At 45.8% G+C, this 25308-nt stretch overlaps 1 protein-coding gene across 1 annotated transcript in view; it reads right to left on the minus strand.

The window, feature by feature from the left end:
* Positions 1 to 25308, minus strand: part of LOC126092940 (cadherin-related tumor suppressor-like) — a 518310-nt gene that overhangs the window by 358162 nt on the left and 134840 nt on the right. The window contains exon 5 of the mRNA XM_049908671.1: positions 23178 to 23356. Within this exon, the coding sequence (XP_049764628.1) occupies positions 23178 to 23356 (179 nt within the window). The remainder of the gene's footprint in view (positions 1 to 23177; positions 23357 to 25308) is intronic.

The raw sequence follows: 25308 nt of genomic DNA on the forward strand, positions 1-25308 counted from the left end.
GCGAGTGTTTTATTCTGGTCTCAATATCGACTGGGGTATTGTACGTAATGCATACTATTCGGGCGACTTCCACACTTTGCTGACGCAAGTTGCAACGCTCTGCCTCTGGAGGGCTTCAATTTTAGCGTGTAACATGGAGGAGTGTAGCTTGGGATATGTCTGTGCTCGACAAACGACGTGCTGTAATCCAGTCTATAGCCGCAGAAGACTTCGTCCACAAATGGAACACGCCCCATTCTGCTTGACAGTTCCAGACTCACAGGAGCGCGGCATCAGCAACACTCCCACCCACTCCTTGGAATAACTGCCGTCGATCATCCTCCGTGCAATCCCGACTTGGCCCCATCCAAGTTTCATCTGTTTCGAAAACTTACACAACAGCTTCAGCGCCTTCTACTTGACAGCAAAGAAGCGGTGCAAGGATATGTGAGGTTGTGGTTCCGTCAACAAACTCAAACATACGACAGCGACAGTATCGATACACTGGTCTCTTGTTGGCAGAAATGTGTTTTTAGCCAGCGTGACTACGCTGAGAAATAAGTATTTAGACATGAAGAATAAAGACGTAGAATGTTAATAAGGTCTGTTTCATTTAAAAAGTTCAAGAGTTTTCACATAACAAATTCGAAAGCATTTTTTTCAACACACCCTCGAAGATGGCCTAGAAGTTTTTCTAAAGATGTTTCATTCACTTTTAATTTAATACTTTTCTAGAAAATAGGGATAATCTCTACGTATATTACAAAAAGGGAAACGGACGCACGTAAAATATATTCAAACTAGAAAAGTATATATTTAATGAAACTTGAATTAAAACATGTAATCATCACAACTACTTCTGTCTGAAAATTGGCTTACCCTAAAGGAGATATGTTTTAATAGTTCTTTAACAGTTATTAATGCGTAGTAAGCAATTTAAAAAAAAACAGGTTTTTAACAGTTGCTACAAATGTGTAACAGACAATAACTGAATATAAACTTTAAGTTTTTATTCACTTCGAAGCTGCATTTCTTTTATCCTTTACTTGTCGGAGCAAGTAGAACTGCAATGACGTTCCGAATTGCAAATAACTTTCATTTTTACACACAAACACATGAGTTCCTAGCACTTATTTCTGCACACAGACACCTGACGTATACTTGGCCAGTCTTGGCAGGTTGCTAGGTTGCATCTTTGTGCAACGGAACATCGTCTGACTTTAGGAGAGGTTTCTTGCATGCTGTGAACTTTGACGTGTACAGTTATCTTAGAATTTCTTGTTCGATATCCTGTTAAAAGAACCATCATTTGTCACATCAGCCACCATAGCCAAATGGTTAAATTATCTTTCTTTCAAAATTTGCGTTAAAGGTAACCGGCACTCTATTAAATGTGTAAGCGAAGTATTAAGTAACATGCAATTAATACCCTACCCAATGCTTTTTGGTATTCTATACATTCCCTAGACAGTCCATGAAATGCCGAGTTTCACAGTTTGCCGGTAACATATACAAAATGTACGTATTGTAATGTGTGATGTAAACACAATAGGAAAAGATGGGTATGACCACTGGAGATAGTGCCAAAGGTTGGCCACCAGTTGCATTTGTTAACTGACTTAGGCTGACCGTACGCTGAAGGTTTAAACCTTCGAAACGCGTACTGGAAGCAAATTGTGACTGGTTATGCCAAACTTGTTGCAGGGGATACGTGTTTCGTGGGTGCATCCTGGCACGGCGCGGCCTGCACTTCGATTGGTATAGGAAGGGGAGGCTGGCAAAGCTTACAGGTGACAGTGCAGTGGTGGGACCAATCGTGAAAAAATTCCTGTAGCAGCTGGTGTTAGAGCTGCACCTTATTCAGATTGAAGTCAGCTGAGAGGTATACCAGCGTAAAGAAAGTCCCTCTAAGGAATCACCTTCAGAGGAGGTCAGGTATCCGAGTAGAGAAGGAATTAGCATATTTCATCAAAATATAAGAGGTATTAGAGATAAAGTTAGCGAACTGCTTATAGATGTTGACTCTGACATCATTGGTATATCGGAGCACCATTTAAATAATTTGACAATTCAGAGGCTTCATTCAGCAGGACACAGACTAGATGGCTGCTTTTAAAGGAGTTCCTTGCGGATTGGGCGAGTGCCCATGTACGTAAAAAACAGTATTCCATAGATCACGGCACTGCACTAGACACATATCTGAATGTTGTGCAGGGGCAGTTAAATTCAGTGAAACTAAACATCTAATTGTTGTTGTTTATAGCTCTCCTAACTCTGACTTCAGAGCATTTCTGCTCAATCTAGAGAGGGTTCTTGGTTCACTTTATAGGAAGGACCTGAAATTAGTTACATGTGGTGACTTCAATATAAATTTTGTATATGATGGTGCAAGGAAAAGAATGTCGGTAGATCTCCTAAATTCATATAATCTGATGCAGACTGTGTTTTTTCCAACTAGGGTGCAGGGGAACAGTAGCACAGCCACAGACAAAATTTTTATTCATTCTTGATTACTAGATGGGCATTCTGTTAGTAACAGGGCAAATGGCTTTTCATACCTTGATGCACAAATTTTAACGCCAAAAGGCTTTTGTACTCAAACAAATGTCACACATAATTACAAACTATGTAGGAAAGTTAATCCAACAGCAATAGAGAGTTTTTTAAATCTTGTCGAGGAACAAGAATGGCAGGATGTTTATAGTGCCGATAACATAGATGACAAATATAATGCTTTCCTTGACACATTTCTCATGCTCTTTGAGAGTTGCTTTCCATTAGAACTTTCTAAACGGTGTACTAGCAGTAAAAGGCTAGTGGGATAAGGGTATCGTGTAGAACAAAACGGGAATTATATGAAAATGTGAGAAGTAGTCACAATCGAGCTACAATAGCCCATTACAAACAGTATTGTAAGGTGCTTAAAAATGCTGTTAGGAAGGCAAAGAGTATGTGGTGTGCTAATAGAATAGCTAACTCACAGGATAAAGTTAAAACCATGTGGTCAGTTCTGAAGGAAGTGTCAGATCAGCAGCACAAGGTCGACGATATATAGTAAATATATTTCTGTTACTGACAAGTCAGATATATGTACAGTATTTAACAATCATTATCTGAGCATTGCTGGTAAATTACATACAAATTTAGTTTCTACAGGGTATCATATGACTTTCTTGGCAAATGCCTTTCTGAGATTGACGTCTGAAATACTCCTGAGTGATACAAACAAGAGGGAGATTGAGTCAATAATTAAATCACAGAAACTAAGGACTCTCGTGGTTATGATGGAGTGCCTAGCAGAATATTAAAGTACTGTGCTGCACACGTTAGCCCTGTATTTAGCCATATTTGTAATTACTCCTTTAGGAATGGTCAGTCTGCTGAACGATTAAAGTATTCAGTAGTAAAGCCGTTTTATAAAGAGGGTGAAAGGAAGAATACACACAATTTTAGACCTATTTCTATGATATCAATGTTTGCTAAAGTTATTGAAAAGGCTGTGTATGTAAGGATAATTGATCATTTTATATCACACGATTTTCTATCAAATGTACAGTTCAGCTTTGGAAGTCGTTTAACAACTGAAAGTGCTACATTCTCTTTTCTCTGTGAGGTACTGGATGGGTTAAACAAAAGGTTTCGAACGCTACGCATATTTTTTGATTTAACTAAGGCACTTGATTGTGTTGATCACAAACTATTGCTCCATGAGTAGCTCACAATTGGTTCACCTCTTACTGTAACCACAGACAGAAAAAGGTAATTATTCACAGTGTTGAGAATGGCAGTGATGTGGCGTCTGAGTGCCATACGGTGAAATGCGTGGTGCCCCAGGGATCAGTGTTGGGGCCACTCCTGTTCCTTATTAATATAAATGATGTGCGCTCTACTACTACGGATAATTCTAAAATATTTCTGTTTGCTGTTGACTCCAGCTTCATAGCAAAGGATGTCGTCTGCAGCATTGGCTCTGTTTCAAATAGAGCAGTTCCAGACGTAATTTCATGGCTTGCAGAAAATAAACTAACGATAAATCATAGTAAGACTCAGTTTTTACAGTTTCTAACACTAATTCAACAATAGTCGACTTTTTAATTTCACAGAATGGGCATATAATTAATGAAACTGAACAGTTCAAATTTGTAGGTGTTCAGATAGATAGTAAACTGTAGTGGAAAGCCCACGTTCAGGATCTTGTTAAAAGACTTAATGCATTAATTCTTAGTATCGAACGGTGTCTGAAGTAAATGATCGATGTACACGAAAGTTAGTCTACTTTGCTTATTTTCATTGGCTTATGTCATATGGTATTATATTTTGCGGTAATTCTCCCCAGTCTAAAAGGATATTTTTGGCACAGAACTGGGAATAAATGGTGTAAGACCTGTCGTCGAGCCCTATTCACCAGTCTGGGTATTTTGACATTGGCCTCTCAATATATATATACACTCCTGGAAATGGAAAAAAGAACACATTGACACCGGTGTGTCAGACCCACCATACTTGCTCCGGACACTGCGAGAGGGCTGTACAAGCAATGATCACACGCACGGCACAGCGGACACACCAGGAACCGCGATGTTGGCCGTCGAATGGCGCTAGCTGCGCAGCATTTGTGCACCGCCGCCGTCAGTGTCAGCCAGTTTGCCGTGGCATACGGAGCTCCATCGCAGTCTTTAACACTGGTAGCATGCCGCGACAGCGTGGACGTGAACCGTATGTGCAGTTGACGGACTTTGAGCGAGGGCGTATAGTGGGCATGCGGGAGGCCGGGTGGACGTACCGCCGAATTGCTCAACACGTGGGACGTGAGGTCTCCACAGTACATCGATGTTGTCGCCAGTGGTCGGCGGAAGGTGCACGTGCCCGTCGACCTGGAACCGGACCGCAGCGACGCACGGATGCACGCCAAGACCGTAGGATCCTACGCAGTGCCGTAGGGGACCGCACCGCCACTTCCCAGCAAATTAGGGACACTGTTGCTCCTGGGGTATCGGCGAGGACCATTCGCAACCGTCTCCACGAAGCTGGGCTACGGTCCCGCACACCGTTAGGCCGTCTTCCGCTCACGCCCCAACATCGTGCAGCCCGCCTCCAGTGGTGTCGCGACAGGCGCGAATGGAGGGACGAATGGAGACGTGTCGTCTTCAGCGATGAGAGTCGCTTCTGCCTTGGTGCCAATGATGGTCGTATGCGTGTTTGGCGCCGTGCAGGTGAGCGCCACAATCAGGACTGCATACGACCGAGGCACACAGGGCCAACACCCGGCATCATGGTGTGGGGAGCGATCTCCTACACTGGCCGTACACCACTGGTGATCGTCGAGGGGACACTGAATAGTGCACGGTACATCCAAACCGTCATCGAACCCATCGTTCTACCATTCCTAGACCGGCAAGGGAACTTGCTGTTCCAACAGGACAATGCACGTCCGCATGTATCCCGTGCCACCCAACGTGCTCTAGAAGGTGTAAGTCAACTACCCTGGCCAGCAAGATCTCCGGATCTGTCCCCCATTGAGCATGTTTGGGACTGGATGAAGCGTCGTCTCATGCGGTCTGCACGTCTAGCACGAACGCTGGTCCAACTGAGGCGCCAGGTGGAAATGGCATGGCAAGCCGTTCCACAGGACTACATCAAGCATCTCTACGATCGTCTCCATGGGAGAATAGCAGCCTGCATTGCTGCGAAAGGTGGATATACACTGTACTAGTGCCGACATTGTGCATGCTCTGTTGCCTGTGTCTATGTGCCTGTGGTTCTGTCAGTGTGATCATGTGATGTATCTGACCCCAGGAATGTGTCAATAAAGTTTCCCCTTCCTGGGACAATGAATTCACGGTGTTCTTATTTCAATTTCCAGGAGTGTATTATTTACTGTCGTTTCTTGTTAACAATATATGCTGATTTCCAAGAATTAGCAGCTTTCACTCAGTTATTACTCGGAAGAAACGCAATCTGCATTTGGATCGCATTTCGTTAACTCTTATTCGGAAAGGTGTGCAGTATACTGCTGCATCCATTTTCCATAAGCTGCCACAAGAATTCAAAAATCTTAGCAGTAACCGATGCTCTTTCAAATCCAAACTGTAGAGTCTCCTCATGGGTCATTCCTTCTATTCTGTTGAGGAGTTCCTAGAAAAATTAAGCTGATTTTTATGTTATATTGTTGATTGCGTTTACTTAAACTTATGGCTTGACTTTTTTGGGTTCATAAGCATTTTATTTAATCTGTTATTACTTTTATTTTGTAATTTCATGTAATGACACTTTCCATGACCTTGATGATTTTCTCCTTCATTTTGACATACGGAACTAGAGATGTAATAAAATAAATATTCCTTAGGCTTCTACCGATAAATATTAGTCTGGCGCGTATCTTACACAAGAAGTTACACGTGGTCGTTCCACATTAGATCCTACCGGACTGACACCCCTAGGTTTTGTGAGGTTGTAACCTTTTAACATGAAGAGCGTATCCAGACACGTGGAGCCCGCCTGTCTATTCGTGCACAGGACGTAACGTGTCGCCACGTTCGCCACGTCTGCCACCTGCGGCAAGCGCGAGTCCCCTGCAAGAGGTCGTCGACGCGGCTCCCCGTGGGGTACAGGCAGAACCGCCGAGTTGGCGAGCTTCATCCGTCTCCGCCAAATTCCTTCTGGCCTTCCAGCTAATCGGCACGAGGAGCAGCACGCAGGCGTTTCCACTGGCGATTTCTGGGCTCCACTAACGGTCTGCTCCTTCCTTCGATGACTAATGACAAGTTTTTTTCCCAACAACCACTGGAAACACCTGTTGTGGTGGGAAAGCTAGCCTGGTTGGCTCCGGCCGGGAACCACTCCAGCTGGAATGGGCTTTGGCCGGACCCACAGGTGCCGGCGACGTCGCAAACGACGCCCCCACAGAGCGGCCACGACAGACATTAAATTTAATTCGCTTCCAACTAAAGCGATCGTTTTCCTTCCATTGGTAGAAACTGTCACGGATCACATCAGCAAAGTACTCAGAAAACACGGTATTGGTTCAGTGTTTAAACCGACAGGAGAGGCGTGCGGATACTCGGACACTGCAAAGGACCTACGGCCGCCTATTGCCAAAGGAGGAGGACATAAAATCGCTCGGACTTCTGGCCAAATGTACAAATGAGATATCATAAGATACTCTCATAGGTCTTATAATTAAATTTTTCCCAAGACATTTATCTACGGTGGAAGCTGAAGAAATTGATTAAACTTTGTTTTACGGCTGTGACTCGAACACGGGTCTCCTTGCTTAGTAGGTAAGATTGCTGACATCTACTCTACCGCAGCACCACGCTTGTTATTGATGCACAAACTGCCGAAGTAGAGTGCCCTCCTCAACACAGACTTCAGTTCATATCTTCAGCTTATTTTCCCCCTCAGTCGTTACTAAACGCTGGGTTGCTCCTCCAATGCCCCGGCAATAGAGACGATTTAGGGGGGAAATAAGCTATAAGGTATGAAAATAAGCTATAAGATATGAACTGAAGTTTGTGTTGAGGAGGGCATTCTACTTGGGCAGTCCGTGCAGCCGTGTTAAGCCTAGTGCTGTGTTCGTGTAATGGTCAGCATTCCTGCGTGAGAAGCAGGGAGACCTGTGTTCGACTCCCGGCTGTGACACTAATTTTAATTCATTTCTTCAGCTTCCGTCACGGTGCTTTTATCAAGAGCTAAAATTACTACGCTTGGATGTACAGGGAGACCATAAAATTCTAAAGTCCAAAAACAATTTCAGCATAGAAGAAGAGCTGCAACTAGAGTTGTCGGTTCTAGTGCTGAATACAACAACAGCGCCAAGCCTTCGCCACTACGACCTGCTCAGCACACGTCGGCGCGACTCGAGCTGCCTCAGTCAGCGCTCTGACGTCCTCACGGGCCGGCCGTTGCGTGGGTGTGTGCATTAATACAAACAGACTAACTTGCTGAGCCCTTTTGAATCTGTAACAGTTTTCTGAGTTGTTAAAGCCTGCGATGATGTCTCCAGCACGGGAAGACGAAACGTCAGGCGGAGGATGTTGTGCCATCAACCACGGCCCCGTGCCCATAAAACAAATACCAGCAGTATTGGAAATACGAGCCGCGAGAGGGTGCGTTTCGTGTGACGAAAAATTTTACAATAGTGCAATAGCTACAGTGAAGTAGCTCGGTCTACATCTACATCCACATGGATACTGTGCAAATCACATTTATGTGTCTGGCAGAGGGTTCATCGAACCACCTTCACAATTCTGTACTATTCCAATCTCGTATAGCGCGGGGAAAGAAAGTACACCTATATCTTTCCGTACGAGCTCTGATTTCCCTCATTGTATCACGGTGATCGTTTCTCCCGATGTAGGTAGGCGTCAAAAGAATATTTTCGCATTCGGAGGAGAAAGCTGGTGATTGGCATTTCGTGAGAAGATTAGTCTGCAGCGAAAAACGCCTTTGTTTTGATGAAGCCCATCCCAAATGCTGTATCATTCCTGTTACAGTCTCTCCCCTGTTGCGCGATAAACAAAACATGCTGCCTTTCTTGTTAAGTTTTTCGATGTACTCCGTCAGTCCTGTCTGGTAAGGACGGCACACCGCGCAGCAGTATTCTAAAAGAGGGCGGACAAGCGTAGTGTAGGCAGCCCCTTACTAGGTTACATTTTCTAAGTGATCTGCCAATAAAACGCAGTCTTTGGTTTCGTGCCCCACAACATTTTCTATATGTTTCTTCCAAATGAAATTGTTCGTAATTGTAATTCCGAGGTATTTAGTTGAATTTACAACGTTTAGATTTGACTGATTTATCGTGTAACCAAAGGATAACGGATTGCCTTTAGCACTGACGTGGATGAACTCACACTTTTCGTTGTTCAGGGACAATTGCCAATTTTCGAACCATGCAAATATCTTTTCTAAATCGTTTTGCAATTTTTTTTGATCTTCTGATGACTTCACTAGTCGATAAACGACAGCGTCATCTGCAAAGAACCTAAGACGGCTGCTCTCGGATTGTCTGGCAAATCGTTTATATAGATAAGGAACAGCAAAGAGCCTATAACACTACTTTGCGGTACGCCAGAAATCACTTATCTTTTGCTCGATGACTTTCCGTCAGTTACTACGAATTGTAACGTCTCTGACGCGAAGTCACGAATCCAGTCACATAACTGAGACGATATTCCGTAAGCACGCAATTTGACTGCATTTGTGTGGTACAGTGTCAAAAGCCTTCCAGAAATCCAGGAATACGGGACCAATTTGAAATCCCTTGTCGACAGCATTCAACATTTTGTGCGAGTAAAGAGCTAGTTGTGTGTCACAAGCACGACGTTTTCTAAATCCGTGTTGCCTTTGTGTCAATATACCGTTTTCTTCGAGGTAACTCATAATGTACGAACACAATATATGTTCCAGAATCCTGCTGCATTTCGACGCTAATGACACGGACCTGTAATTTAGTGGACTTCTGGTCAATCTTTTGTCGAATACTGGTGTGACCGGTGCAACTTTCCAGTCTTTGGGTACAGATCTTCCGTCGAGCGATCGGTTGTATATGAAGTTTGACGAAATCTATGCCAGAGATGATTGTAACGCGGCCTGTGAGGGCACCAGCAGGGGAGGCGGCCCCTGCTCCCCCCCCCCCCCCCTCTCTTTCCCGCCTACCCTTTGTGGCGCCGCCGCCGCCTTTATTAATACTGCTGGCCCGCCGCGTGCGTCAGATCGGGCCAGCAATTAGCGACCCCGACGAACAATGAGGGCGCGAGCTGCCGCAGACACGCGTCCGCTCGCCGCCTTTCTTTGCTTCCGCGTGCACTACGGCTTAACCGGCTGCCAGCGCGCAGGCGCCGCCGCCGCCTTCCTTTTTCCTCCGGCCGTCGGCGGTGCATTAGCGCGGGACGTCGCAGCCCGGCCCGCACTCACTGCGGCGCTGAGAGGGGGCGTGCCTGCCCCCTGCCAGACACCGCGTCCCTCCCACCTGCTGCGCCCCCGCGTCTGTTTTACTTTTTTTATCCTTTCCCTACGCAATACGGCAAGCGTCATGAGCGCTTTGCGATACTCGCGCGTGCCTTCGCAAAAAGGTAGGAGTAGCAACACAGAGTATTTCAAAAAGGACTTGACAACTTTTAAAAATCGTATAAATTTATTGAAAGAAGATATAGAGCTAGGTTTAGCGTTATTTTGTAGGGAAACACATCGAGTTTCTTTATCTTAAATTAAAGCTATTGTATGTGGCTTCCCTTGGTTACCCTGCACACATCCCATTGGAAGTCAATTTCTTCCCAAATTCGCTGTAGCTGTGCAGGTGTAATTTGCTCAGTGGCAGCGTAAATTCTTGCTCTGAGTTCAGGTGGAGAATCCGGCACATTAGGTACAAACACGATATCCTCGATGAATCCTCATAAAAAATATCGAGCGCTGTCAGGTCTGGGGAACGCGTGGACCGTGCAATTGGGGCATTACGGCCACTCCATTGACCTGGAATGCGGCCACTGGGAAAATTCCGGACGTCACCCAGGCAGTGTGGTGGTGCACCATCTTGTATGAAGTAAACAGTTCGTTCTTCCTCATCCTCATATATCTGTGGTATCAAAAATAGGTTGTAACGTATCCAGGTAGACTATCCCGGAAAAAAAGGGGACGTACACTTTGCTCTTGCTCAATGCACAAAAAACGTTCAGGTTAGGGCTATCACTAATATGCTGCAATGTTCGATTTGGATTTTCACTGACCCAAATCCTACATTTGTGTGTGTTAGCCGTGCCACGCAATTGAAAAGTCGACTCGTCAGAAAAGATGATTTTGTACAAGAAATGTTCATCCTCATGTAATCGATTTAACATATCTTCAAAGAAGTGCTTGAGAGCAATATTATCAGTGTCTTTTATTCAGAATGAGATTTTCACTCTGCAGTGCAGCGTGCGCTGATATGAAACTTCCTGGCAGATTACAACTCTGTGCCGGACCGAGACTCGAACTCGGGACCATTGCCCTGGCCCTGAGTGGCCCTGAGCACTATGCGACTTAACTTCTGAGGTCATCAGTCGCCTAGCACTTAGAACTAATTAAACCTAACTAACCTAAGGACATCACACACATCCATGCCCGAGGCAGGATTCGAACCTGCGACCGTAGCGGTCGCTCGACTCCAGACTGTAGCGCCCAGAACCGCATGGCCACTCCGGCCGGCGGACCATTGCCTTTCGCGGGCAAGTGCTCTACCACTTTTTTATTTTTTTATTAAAGGTAGTGTTTGTAGACAACAAAATGAAAATAATCGATTCCTCTGCGGCTACATAACCAGAATAATAAAAGTCGCCCCGTTACGACATAAGGATGCTCCATACTATAGCCCGCTGCGGATTTTTCGATGACTGTCGTCTCGTCGCTGTGTTGTTTCCGTTGTTTGTCCAGTCTCACGAAAAAAAGAAACTAGAAATAGATTCGAAGGTTGTTCTCATGTCGTGGATAATCCAGCTGAGAGGCGGGTTATGGAATGCGCTCCAAAGAAAGTCAGAAAAATATATCTGTATTTAAGGTTCTTGACTATCGCACAATGTCGTTCGTTGAGATAATATCATATATCGGGTACCGTCTTTTCACTATTATCGAATAAGTAGTGAACACCGTTGCCGCTAATGCACGTCACGGAGTTTGCTCTTGGGAAAGACACCCCATCTGGGAAAAGAAGTGATCGTGTAATTATCCTCTTGGAAGACGTGCGTGTGAGAAAAGCTAATATCTGACGCACCAGGTACCAAACGTCCTTTGCCGACCCGTATTCGAAACGGTGTTCATCCGTGTCAGTCACTTGGCATGTGGCGCACAAGGGTGAGTCGGCGAGGTGGACGCGGTGTAGGCGGGTCTGGCACAGCTGTTCCCCACTAACAGTCACGCGCCATGCAGACTGCGCGTCACCATCAAGGGTGGCGGCATTCACCGCCTGCCACACAGCACGCCACTTAGTAGTGGGGCGTTTGCTTTCAGTCACATTCGGCGTCCTGTTCATCTGCACGTGTAGCATATAACGCCCTCGTCATCACCAAGCGTGTGGGTGGTAGTGCGGTGTGAGTGTAGGAAGAATTGGCTAATGTGGAAGAAGGTGCTGGGATGTCCTCCGGTATCACCACAGGGGATATGAGTGAGGCTGGTCGTAAGGCCTCCAGTGAGACGTGCCGGGCTTTGTCGCCACAGGTGCGGGTGACAGCTGACGAACAGGGCCTTCGCTCTGTTCTGAATATCACAAAGGCCTAAACCCCGCTGCTCCTCGGGAGCAGCCCGTACTAACAAAGGATCCCAACACATAATTTTGAGCATTTATTGCATTAATGCGGTATTTTACAGGTAATCACGCTGTAACAGCATGCGTTCTCAGAAATGATATGTTCACAAAGGTACATGAATCACATTGGAATAACCGAAATAAAATGTTCAAACGTACCTACGTTCAGTATTCTAATTTAAAAAACCTACCTGTTACCAACTGTTCGTCTAAAATTGTGAACCATATGTTTGTGATTATTACAGCGCCATCTGTCACAAAGCGAAAAAAGTGGTCCAACTGAAACATTCATATTTCTTTACGTACTACACGAATATGTAATAAAAATGGGGATTCCTATTTTAGGAAACGCAGTTGATATCCGTTTGACCTATGGCAGCGCCATCTAGCGGGCCAACCATTGCGCCATCTGGTTTCCCCCTTCGAGCTAGACAAGTTTCGTTTTTTGTAGTGTTTTCGTTTGACGCTTATTTCGTGAGATATTTGGCCCGGTCACGATCAATAAGCGAGAAACCGTAGCAGCCCTGGCAGTCAGTGAACTCCTGACGACAATGGCGGAGATGGCCATCGAAAGGTCGAGAATTTTATTCGAATTGACGCGGCTGGAAAACCGAGAACGTTTTATTCGTGTATGCCGTCGCGAAAGACTCCGAGGACACAACTGTGCCCTCGAGAAGGTGGTCCGTGAGTGGCAAACCAAGGACTTAAAAATGGTGTCAGGCCGTGTTGCAAGAAACAAAATCTTGAAGTCGATTGTCTCGCTTTTGCAGATGATCTTACAATTTTTTCTGATTCCATTGAAACAGTTGAGAGACAGATAATGAGCTTAACGTACAAGCACAGAAGACTGGCCTCCAAATTTCGTTTTAGAAAACCGAGTTCATAACGACCATAAATTCACCACCAAGGGAGCTTGTAGTAGGTCAAGGCAAAATTAAGCGAGTTGAAAAGTTTAAATATCTCGGAGAATGGATAACCACACCTTATCAGAGATGGCATTCTATTTAACCAAAAACATCTACAACAAAAGATCAGTATCGCTCAATGCAAAGTTGAGGCATTACTGCAGTGTTATCCGTCCGGAGGTCTTGTACACTTCTGAATGCCTAGTAATGCCTAATCGAAAAACTGGAGGCCAAGGAAGGGAAGATTTTGAGAAAGATCTTAGGTCCAATCAAAGAGAATGGGGAACATAGAAGGCGTCAAAATCATGAAGTGTATCTCCACATGCAGAAGATAAGCGATGCCATCCGGAAAAGAAGGAGTACGTTTTGTGGACGTATGACCCGAATGAGCCCTGGAAGACTCACCATTCGTATGATCACATACTTTCAGGCGAAGAAAACAAAATGGGCCTGGTTCACAGGGAATCACAGAGGATTACACATGGTGACATCTTGGAGCGTGTCCCATTCAAGGAGAAACATGGTGTGGTAGGTTTTCCAAGAAAAGCCAGAACTAAAAACAGGAAATGCTTGCTCCCAGGAGAGGAAGGAGCAACACCGAGAACGAATGCGGGAGCACAGCCAAACATCTGAACACGTAAAGCAAGACAGTTGAAATAACGTGGTCCAAAGATGGCCTTTACGAAATGAATAAATGAATTACCTCGAAACTCATAAGGGACCTGTATTTTCCATTCCGAGATGACTGGACGTTGTTTAGGATGCCAACTGGTTTCCTACACTGTCTTAGGTACGGCGATGCGATGTATTTTTGGTGTTTCCATATTTTTGTCTGCCCCCTACAGGAGAAGAAATTATATAAACGGGAGAAATGGAAAATACATTACAAGGTAGGAGGACATTTTCAAGTAATCGGGATGCAGAATAATCAGTGATATGCCATGTGAAGAAGAACAAAAAAAAAAAGAAAACACAGATGACCTATGGATGGTTTATAGAAAAAAACCTTATCGTGGGGCATTATCAGGCAAGCAGCTTCGGTGAATACTCTGCCGGGCCAAAACGTGACAGCCAGTACAGCCACAGCGACACTGCACGCCGCGAGGGCGCGCTACGTGGGGTGGGGGTGCTAGCTAAGGGAAGGGAAGGGAAGGCACGCAGAAATTACATGGGTCGGACCTTTGTGTTCTTCAGGACATGAAACCGCAATAACATTACCTGTTCGATCTACAGGTGCCGTCTGGTAAATGTTGAAGTCTTGCTACGTGAACATAGGGTCACTTCAGTTGAGTTACTTGTCGTGTTGACACACTCCCAACCCCTGACCATACGTCGTCTTTCTTCATTGTTGTTGTTGTCGTCGTCGTCTTCAGTCAAAAGGCTGGCTTAGTGCAGCTCTCCGTGCTGCTCTGTTCTGAGCAAACCGTCTCCGAAGAACTGCTGCAACCTACATCCTTCTGAATCTGCCCACTGCATCCATCTCTTGGTCACCCTCTACGGTTTTGCCCCCCCCCCCCCCCACACACACACTTCCCTCCAGTACTAAACTGGAGATCCCATGATGCCTCAGAATGTGTCCTATCAGCCGATCCATTTTTCTAGTAAGGCTGTGTCACAAATTTCTTTTCTCCTCAGTTCTGTTCAATAATAGTCATTAGTTACGTGATCTACCCATACAATCTTCAGAATTTTTCTGTAGCACCACATTTCAAAATCTTCTATTCTCTTCCGCTCTAAATTGTTTGTCCTTCACGTTTCATGTCCGTACATGGCTACACTCCACACAAATAATTTCAGAAAAGACTTCCAAACATTTAAATATATATTGGACATTAACAAAGTTCTCTTCTTCAGAAACGCCTTCGTGACCATTGTCAGTGGACGTTTTGTCTCCTGCCGCTCTGCTGCGGGAGGCAGGACACCCGGGGTTGCTCGGAGGCAGTTCTGTGTCACACGACGAGGGGGCGGGCAGGCAGCTGCTCCGCATACAGGTGGCAGCGTCGAGCTGTGGCGCCGTTTCTCTCTCCTCAACTTGGCTGAGTATTTGTGAAATGAGCGCCGACCAACTGGATGACGACTTAACGAATCGATCGACTCTTCCGTGGATTTTCTCCACATCTTCCGTTCGAAAAGAGTTCCGTCCTGACGAACAGTCATCCGCAACTGACGCCGTGGGGCCTCTCTAAACGACCTCGTTCGTGCGTAACGCCCTCCGTGCTGGCCGTCGCTCCACGTCTGGCGCCTCGGCACAGGCCGGCCGCTGTGGCCGACCCCAGCCCTGGGGCGAGAGTCTTCTCCACAGGCCACCAGTACCGCGCCCCACTTACTCGTGCTTCGTGCCAGTTGCCGGTCTTAGCACCGAGCGCTGATCTGCATTCAGTTTTCTAAAGACGTGACCCCCTGCTTGTTGCGCTGTACAGACAGCGTGACCTACGAGCAATGTCTGACAACTTCAAACATTCGACGCAAAGTTTGGCTGTCCAGACACAATTCCGGATGTTCTTCCCGTTTCTGGAAATGACCCCTGTTTGGCAGCAGGTCTTCGTACGAGCCGTACGGCAATTCTGCTGTTTGGCAAGCACGTCGCAGTGGTCCAGCCGCGAAAGCACCAAATTGTCGAAACAACGATCTCACTTTCAGACGGTCAGTGCTCGCGAAATCCACTTCATTCCTACAGGGGAACCACCGTTTCCCAAGACCACCATCTTTGTTTACTGTGCTACAATAAACCGACGTATCGGGGGCAAACATACCGGCCTGTCCTGGGACCATTGAGGAGTCTAAAGCAGAGATTCTCAACATACGGCGAGGGAGGAGGGAAGAGGGGTAAAGGGTCGCTTTAAATTATCCTTCAAAATAACCTGTGTTATCAATATTTTGGTGCACTGAAGAGCCACAGAAACTGACTGGTACACCTCCCTAATATGTGTACGGCCACCGTCAACACGCACAAGTTCCGCATCGCGACGTGGCGTAGACTCGCCTAATGTCTCAAGTAGTGGTGGAAGGATGTGACTCTATGGATCTTGCAGGACTGTCCATAAATCCGTAAGAGTACGAGGCGATGGATATCTCTGCTGAACGGCATGTTGCAAGCACCCCGGATATCCTCAATAATGTTCATGTCTTAGCAGCTTGGTGGCCAGTCGAAGCGTTTAAACTCAGAGCGTGTTCCTGGAGACACTCTGTAGCAGTTCTGGACGTGTGGGGTGTCGCGATGTTCGGCTGGAATTGCCCAAGTCCATCGGAATGCACAATGGACACGAAAGGATGCAGGTGATCGTACGTGTCACCTGTCAAGAGACGTATCTGGATGTATGAGGGAGCCCATACCACTCCAGCTGCACACGCCCCACACCGCTGTAGAGCTTCCACCACCTTGAGCAGTCTTCTGGTGACATGCAGTGTCCATAGATTCATGAAGTTGTCTCCATATCCGTACACGTCCATCCGCTCGATACAATCTGAAGGGAGACTCGTCCGACCAGGCAACAGGTTTCCAGCCATCAACATTCCAACGTCGGTGTTGACGGACCGAGGCGAGGCGTAGAGCTTTGTATCGTGCAGTCATCAATGGTACACGAGTGGGCCTTCGGCTCCGAAAGCCCATATCGATGATGTTTCGTTGAATGGTTCGCACGCTGACACTTGTTGATGGCGCAGCATTGAAATCTGCAGCAATTTGCTGAGGGGTTGCACTTCTGTCACGTTCGACGATTCTCTCCATTCGTCGTTGTTCCCGTTCTTGCAGGATCTTTTTCCGGCCACTGTGACGTCGGAAATTTGATGTTTTACCCGATTCCTGATATTCACGGTACACTTGTGAAATGGTCGTACGGGAAAGTCGCCACTTCATCGCCACCTCGCAGACGCCGTGTTCCGTCGCTCGCGCAGCAGCCACGTTCGGGCTCTCTTAAATCTCGATAGTCTGCCACTGCAGCACCAGAAACCGTTCTAACAACTGCGTCAGGCACTTGTATCTTATAAACGGACTGCCGACCGCAGCGCCGTATTCTGCCTGTTTACATATCTCTGTATCTGAGTACGCGTGTCTGTACCACTTTCTGTGGCTGTTCAGTGTAATTTTCACAGCCATTGTGTTTCCATACCCGTGCCTGTCGCAGTTTCTTTGGCGCTTCAGTGAATATGACTGTGACGAAGAGCTCGGGTAGGCCATCTACTTTGTAAACGGAAAGGAACATTAAGACAATTGAGTGAATGCTTCTTCGTCTTCTTCGTACCATAAATGGTGATACAGCACACGAATTATTCAAGAACTAGGGTCGAGCACTTGCAGATTATCGCCAACTTTGTGCTGTGACCGACACTACAACTGACAGAGAAACACGAAACAGGAAAGTTTGGAAATGCCGACGTCACATTTAGAGCGTTCTGAAGAGAAAGATGAAGACTTGCTGAGCAACACAGCAGGTGCTGACGAGGTACGGCCTGCCACCGGCGACCACTGAGTAACGCGCTCAGCGCCAGGCTTCGCCTTTTGCAAATCAGCTCAAGAGCGGCGCTACTGTAGCGAAGTTGGCGACGGCCGTGTTTTGTGGAGTGAAAGGACCGCTGGCGACGCACTACACTCCTAAAAGACCAGCAGTCGACAGTGACAGCTAATGTGACAGGAGGGGGAAGCTTAGGGAAGACGCCATCCTCCGTCCGGACACCACCCTCCGTCAGACAGTTGGGAAAACAACCTAGTTGCTTTGGAATCTTGGTTCTGAGTTTCTGGAGCACCGCTGACCTGGCTCTAACCTTTATGGTCCAGTGGAACAGTACCTCAAAGTTTCCGTCCGGTGGCGACTGTTGGGGAGGCGGCACGAGCCTGTATGGCCGCGATTACAGTGGACAAAATTACAAGTAGCGGTGTACCGAATTTTCGATAAATCGTCTGATGATATCAATGCTGACAGTGTATCACAGGTAAATTTCTCACTAGAGGTCTGCAATTGTGGATTTATGTACTTTTCTGCAAATTGTTTGTTTAATTTACTTAAGTGAAAGCTATAACATTTTCTTTGTTCATAAATAAAGAAAATTTTTATGACTGTTTAATTACGCGGAACTTAATTAAGATTCTGAGAGAAAAGAATTCTACTGAGATTCAAAAAGCTTTGGTGAATCATCAACATTAACATACTTCATGATTTACATTAAAAAGTAAAATATGTTGCTTGAGGCAGTGAATTCAAAAAAGGATTTTGGCGGGCGAGCTACATCATTTCTCAATGGTAGTTTCGTCGGGCTTTGGAAATAGGAACAGAAGTCACGTCTTCCTAAACAGTGTGTCAGCTAACCACGCTTGGGATAAGTGATTGACAATCGTCGAAGTCGAGCAGGATAGCAGCTTTCAAGCTTACTTTATGGAGAGCGTGTAAATACCGACGGAAGGAAAGAGTTTGGCAGTTGAGTTGCCATATTTGAAATGAGACAGGTTTCTCGTGATAGTTCTCCTGTGAAACACTCAGTTGTCTAACTGTTTCAGTTCCGTAACAGCTAACAGAGGCGGAGTCAACGGCCAGGAAATGTTGCTGATAATGTTCAACGATACTAAAAATTGTTCCATCATAATAGACTGTGGAATTCCTCACGTCAAGTGCTATTTCAAAGTTTCTTATTCCAGAACCCCTCTTATTTTTGTTCTTCTCTGAGATAATCACGTTTTATGAATTTAAAAAGTATATAATCTTGTTTATTATGCCTCATACATCAATAAATACCAGAATTACTTAGTAGATTTGCATTTCGTTATGTTCACCCGCCAGGATGCGTAAAAATATACTGATTACTTGCATCCACCACTCAGTAAAAATGTACGTAAAGTAGAATTTTGAAAACCCGAAATATAGGGAAAATGCATCGAAATCGTAGATAAATGTAGATAATTCTATAGCAGGAAAAGGACGAGAAAGAAAAATTGAAGGAGAACGTGGATTGGGAATAAATAACGGAAGAGGAAGCCACCTGACGCAGTGATTCACAGAGTACAATTTAATGATCACTAACGATTGGTTTAAGAATCATGAAAGGAGGTTGTATAAGTCGGAAGACCTGCTCGGAACTGGTGACATCCTTGGGAGAGCCAGCCGCCACAAAACTACTACACCTGCTATGCAAAGTATAGGAGACAGGCGAAATGCTCTCAGACTTCAAGAACAATGTAATAATTCTGGCTCCAAAGAAAACAAGATGCTGACAGGTGCTGATAAGTCACGGTTGCAAAGCACTAACACTAATTATTTACAGAAGAATGGAAAGCTGGTAGAAGCCGACCTCGAGGAAGATCAGTTTGGGTTCCGGAGAAATGTAGGAACACGCAGTGTGACCTCTTGTATAAGAAAGGTTAAGCAAAGCAAGCCTACATTTATAGCATTTGTAGACTTAGAGAAAGTTTTTGAGAATGTTGACTGGAATACTCTTTGAAATTCCCATGATACCACCAGAGCTAAAATAGAGGGAGCGGAAAGGTATTTACAAATTATATAGAAACCGTACGGCAGTTATAAGTGTCGGGGGGGCACGATAGGGAAGCAGTGGTATAGAAGGGAGTGAGACAGTGTTGTAGCCTATCCTCGATGTTTTTTCATCCGTGCTTTGAACAAGCAGTAAAGGAACCCAAAGAAAATTTGGAGTAGTCCAGGGAAGAAATAAAAACTTTGAGGTTTGTCGTTGACATTGTAATTTTGCCAGAGACAGCAAAGGACTTGGAAGATCTGCTGAATGCAATGGACAGTCTCTTGAAAGGAGGATGTAAGATGAAAATCGACAATAGTTGAACAAGGATTATAAACTGTAGTAGAACGAAACGAAGTGATGCTGAGGCAATTAAGATTACGAAACGGGACACTAAATGTAGTGGATGAGTTTTGCTATTGGGGAGCAAAATAACCGACGGTAGCCGAAGTAGAGAGGATATAAATTGTGGACTAGCGTTTCTGAGGAAGAGTATTAAAAAGTCTCTTCTGGAGGTATTAGTCTGGAGAGTAGCCTATTATGGACGTGAGATGTGGACGATAAACAGCCGAGACAAGCAGAAAAAGAGGCTTTTGAAAGAAGATTGTGACACAATGTGACTAAGTAAGGGATGGGGTGATAGGATACATTCCGAGGCATGAGGGAATCACCGATTTGGCATTGGAGGGAAGTGTGGTGGGCAAAAGTTGTAAAGGGATACCAAGAGATGAATTCAGTAATGATATTTTTTGACTAAAATCTGGTCGAAAACTGTAGCAGACATGGACACGAATTTGATTTTTCACAACTGTTTTGTTGGTTTCCTATTGTTGGCTTTTTGAGCAGGGTAAGAATTCCCACCGACTCTTAACTCGTTTTGCAACTTCCTATTCTGGTTCTCTTTCTCGTTTTATGACGATCTGTTTGACAAAACAGAGGAGCGTGAGTGGAACAATGAACTGGAAGGGGAGTGAACTGCACTAACGAGTGGTGCAGGTTCAGGCTGTGATGCAGAGACACCGGGATCCGTCTGGCGGCAGCTACGCCCGGACGTAGCGGCGCCACCCTATTCGGCGCCACGAAGAGTTACGACGTGTACGAGAGCCCGTCTGGATAGCAGTGCTCTGACATGGCGTCATCGCGGTGGTTATTGTAAAAGGAAGAACGCCAATTACCGAAGTTTATTACGTGGATCGACTAGTTTTTCCACTCTAAAATATCGATATAGTAGATACACTGACGAAAAAAAATCGCAACACAAAAAATTATTAAAGTACAGTACTGGAATTTTAGGGATACTTTTGTCTAGGTACCGCATTTAAGTGATTAACGTTGTTAGATAATGGTTAACGTAAGCGCGAGATAAGCCATTGCAAATGTGGAATGCTGGTTCATTAATAACAGATTGTTGAATGCAAGCTAGGAAAAGTGTGTGCATTGTTTTTTACGGGTCCCGGATGCCTGTTGCACTCGGTCGGTCAACACAGGGACGGTTATAACGCTGTGAGTGGAGACAATGGAGCTGCCGTCCGATTTGGTTCCATGTCCACTGGATTTGTGAACGAGCAGGCCACGGCAACATTTCGACAGTCTGTATAGGATGTTGGGTTACAACAGCGGTATGTGGGTCGCGTTATCCTGTTGGAAAGTACACTCTGGAATGCTGTTCACGAACGGCAGCACAACAGGTCGAATCAGACTGACGTACAAAATTGTAGCCGTGTTCCGTGGGATGACATGAGACTGCTCCTGCCGTCGTAAGAAATCGCACTCCAGACCACAGCTCCAGGGGTAGGTTTTGTGGTAAGGTGCTACGGGACCAAACTGCTGAGGTCATCGGTCCCTAGGATTACACACTACTGCTTAATCTGACTTGAACTAACTTACGCTAAGGACAACACACAGAGCCATGCCCGAGGGAGGACTCGAACCTCGGACGGGAGGAGGCGCGCAAACCGTGGCAAGGCGGCTCTGACCGCGCGGCCCAGGGGCAGGTCCTGTGTGTCCGGCACGCAGACACACGGTCGTCGTCGGCACCGAGGCACAACCAGCTTTTAATGGAAAACACGAGACAGCTCCACCGTGCCCTCCCACGAGCACGACGGTCTTGCCACGGGCCATCCGGAGCGACTGACTGAAGTTCTCGTGACCAGCGCTGCCGGCAGTCGCGTACAGTTCCTACATTCCTGCCAAGTCTATCTGCAGTATTGTTCCTGGACCTCGTCTAAACTCAGTGAGGTGTTGACTATGGCGTCTTCGTCACTTTAAAGGGACACTCGACTAAGGTGAACTCACCAGGTGCAATATACACTTAACCCCCACTGAAAATGATATAGGCGTGCGTATTAAAAGACAGTGATACGTGAACAGGCAGAATACCCGCTGCTGCCGACGACGGCTACACGAGACAAGTGTCTGGCGCCGTTGTTAGGCCAGTTACTGCTGCTTCAATGGCAGGTTATCAAGATTTAAGTGAGTTTGAACGTGGTGTTGTAGTCGGCGCACGAGCGATGGGACACGGCGTCTTCGAGGTAGCGATGAAGTGGTGATTTTCCCGTACGACCATTTCACTAGTGTCCCGTGAATATCAGCAGTCCGGCAGAGCATTAAACCTCCGACATCGCTGCGGCCGGTGAAAGATCCTGCAAGAGCGGGACGAACGACAGTTGAAGGGAGTCGTCCAACGTGACTGAAGTGCAACCCTTTCGTAAATTGCTGCAGGTTTCGATGCTGGGCCATCGACCAATGTCAGCGTACGCGCCATTAAACGAGACATCAACGACACGGGCTTTCGGAGCCGAAGGTCCATTCGTAAACCCTCGGTAACATCGCGACCGACACAAAGCTTAACGCCTCTCCTGAGCGACACTGGCCTGTCGATGACTGAAACGTGTTGCCCGATCGGACGAGTCTCGTTTCAAATTGTATCGAGAGGGTGGCCGTGTACCGGTATGGAGACAGCCTCGCGGACCGACGAACCCTGCATATCGGCAGGCGACTGTTCGAGCTAGTGAAGGCTCTGTAAAGGTGTGGGGCGTATGCATTTGGAGTGATACGGGAGTCAGGATACGTCTAGATACGGCTCTGGCAGGTGACACGTACTTGTACGTAAGAATTATGTCTGATCACCTGCATTCATTCCTGTCCACAGTGCACTCGGGCAATCGAAGCACGACAATGCGACATCCTACATGCCCAGAATTGCTCCAGGAACACTCTTATGAGTTTAAACACATCCGCTGGCCACTAAAGTCCCGACACACGAACATTATTGAGCACATCTGGGATGCCTTGCAACGAGCTATTCAGAAGAGATTTCCACTCCCTCGAACTCCTACGGATTTACGGAGAGCCCTGCAGGATTTACGGTGTCAGTTCCCTCCAGCACTACTTCGACATTAGTCGAGTCCGAGCCAGGTCGCGTCGCGACACTTCTGCACACTCACGGGGACCCTGTACGGCGCAGTGCAGGTGTACCAGTTTCTTCGGCTCTTCAGTGTAGAAGGTAGTTAGTTAGCGCTACCGCCGCCACAGCTGGTATTTAAATCGAGCTGACTCACCTGCACGGTGGAGGAGAGCGGCGGCTGGCCGCGGTCGCGCGCCGTCACCAGCAGGTTGTACAGCGGCCGCGCCTCGCGGTCCAGCGCGCGCGCCGTCACCAGCGTGCCGTTGGCCGTGATGGCGAAGTCGCCGGCCGCGTCGCCCGCGCTGATGCTGTACTCGATGTGGCCGTTCTCGCCTGCGGGCACGCCCACCGCCACCGACACTTACTCCACATTCATTACACCGATAATAATACAAACAATAATAATAGTATTTGGTGAACGGCGCAATCAGCCACAAATCATTTTTAAATGTTTTTTTTTTTTGGTGCCGTTTTCGGGCTACCACGTCCATCTTCAGATGGCTAATATTTTCAATTAAACAAATGTTTCGGCCAACAGCATGTTGTCCACTCGCACACTAGACAAGAAAATCTGAATATTTTGTGACACTTCGTAAGTTGTTTCACTAATACGTTTATTATAAAGTGCTTGCATTTATATATGATGGAAATTTGATGTGCTCATTTGCCCAAGTTCCACTTCACGGCGATTTGTTTTTTTGTGGTCCGTGTGGTTTTCTAGGTAGCTGTTTATGCCTCCTAATTCCATACAGCACACAAATTGTAAAGAACTTACTGTGGCACACTTTATAATATTCTTATTCTCAGTCTTCAGAATCACACACGTGCAGCACACTTGGTGTTTTTGTTTACATCTACATCTACACGGATACTCCGCAAAACACATTTAAGTTCCTAGCAGAGGGTTCATCGAACCACCTTCACAATTCCCTATTATTCCAATCTCGCATAGCGCGGGGAAAGAACGAACACCTATATCTTTCCGTACGAGATCTGATTTACCATATTTCATCGTGGTGATCGTTCCTCCCTATGTAAGATGCTGTCAACAAAATATTTTCACATTTCGAGGAGAAAGTTGGAGGTTGGAATTTCGTGAGAAGATTCCGTCGCAACGAGAAACGCCTTTCTTTTAATGATGTCCAGCCCAAATCCTGTATCATTTCAGTGACACTCTCTCCCATATTTCTCAATAATACAGAACGTGCTGCCCTTCTTTGAACTTTTTCGATGTAGTCCGTCAATCCTATCTGGTAAGGATCCCACACCGCGCAGCAGCATGCTACGAGAGGACGGACAAAAGTAGTGTACGCAGTCTCCTTAGTAGATCTGTTACATTTTACAAGTCTCCTGCCAATCCAATAACACGTCGTCTTTCGTTAGCTTTCCCCACAACATTTTCAATGTGTTCCTTCCGATTTAAGTTCTTCGTAATTGTAATTCCTAGGTATTTAGTTGAATTTACGGCCTTTAGATTACACTGATTTATCGTGTAACCGAAGTTCAACGGACTCCTTTTAGCAATCACGTGGATGATCTCACACTTTTAGATATTTAAGTTCAATTGTTAATTTTCACACCCTACAGATATCTTTTCTAAATCGTTTTGCAGTTTTTTTTTATCATCTGATGACTTTACTAGTCGATAAACGACAGCGTCATCTGCAAACAACATACGATGGCTGGTCAGATTGTTTCCCAAATTGTTTATATAGATAAGGAACAGCAAAGGGCCCATAGACTACATAAAATTATCATTAAGGAAAGGTACAAAGAAATCTTTCATTTCTTATTGACCAAAGATGTAAACAGAGCAAAGATGATATGTGGTACGTGCAAAATGTAACACGTTAGTAGCAGAAAAATTTTTGCAGTCAAAGAGCAAACTTATTATTAAGAGAAAAAAGGTTTTAGCATGTTTCCTTTTATCCTCACTGCCAGTGGAAATTTTGACCAAATACTTTAAAGTCAGCTCATTGCACAATATAAGTTAGACATACGTGTACACTCAATTCAACAGCATATACATCGACCTAGAAAAGCACATGCACCGTAACAAAACAAATTGCCATCTACAGGAACGTATGTAAGTGAACACAACAAATTTCCATCACATACAAATAAATGGAAGTACTTTAGCGCATTTTTATTAATGAAACAACTGAAAATACTAGTGATCTGAAGTTGGGCATGGTAGCTCAAAACCGGTTATGGCACTAACATATAACATTTAAACAGTATTTATAGCTGGCTGTTTCATTCACAAACTATCATTAGCTGGCACG

The sequence above is a fragment of the Schistocerca cancellata genome, chromosome 7 (genome assembly GCF_023864275.1).
Source record: "Schistocerca cancellata isolate TAMUIC-IGC-003103 chromosome 7, iqSchCanc2.1, whole genome shotgun sequence".
Taxonomy (NCBI): Eukaryota; Metazoa; Arthropoda; class Insecta; order Orthoptera; family Acrididae; genus Schistocerca; species Schistocerca cancellata.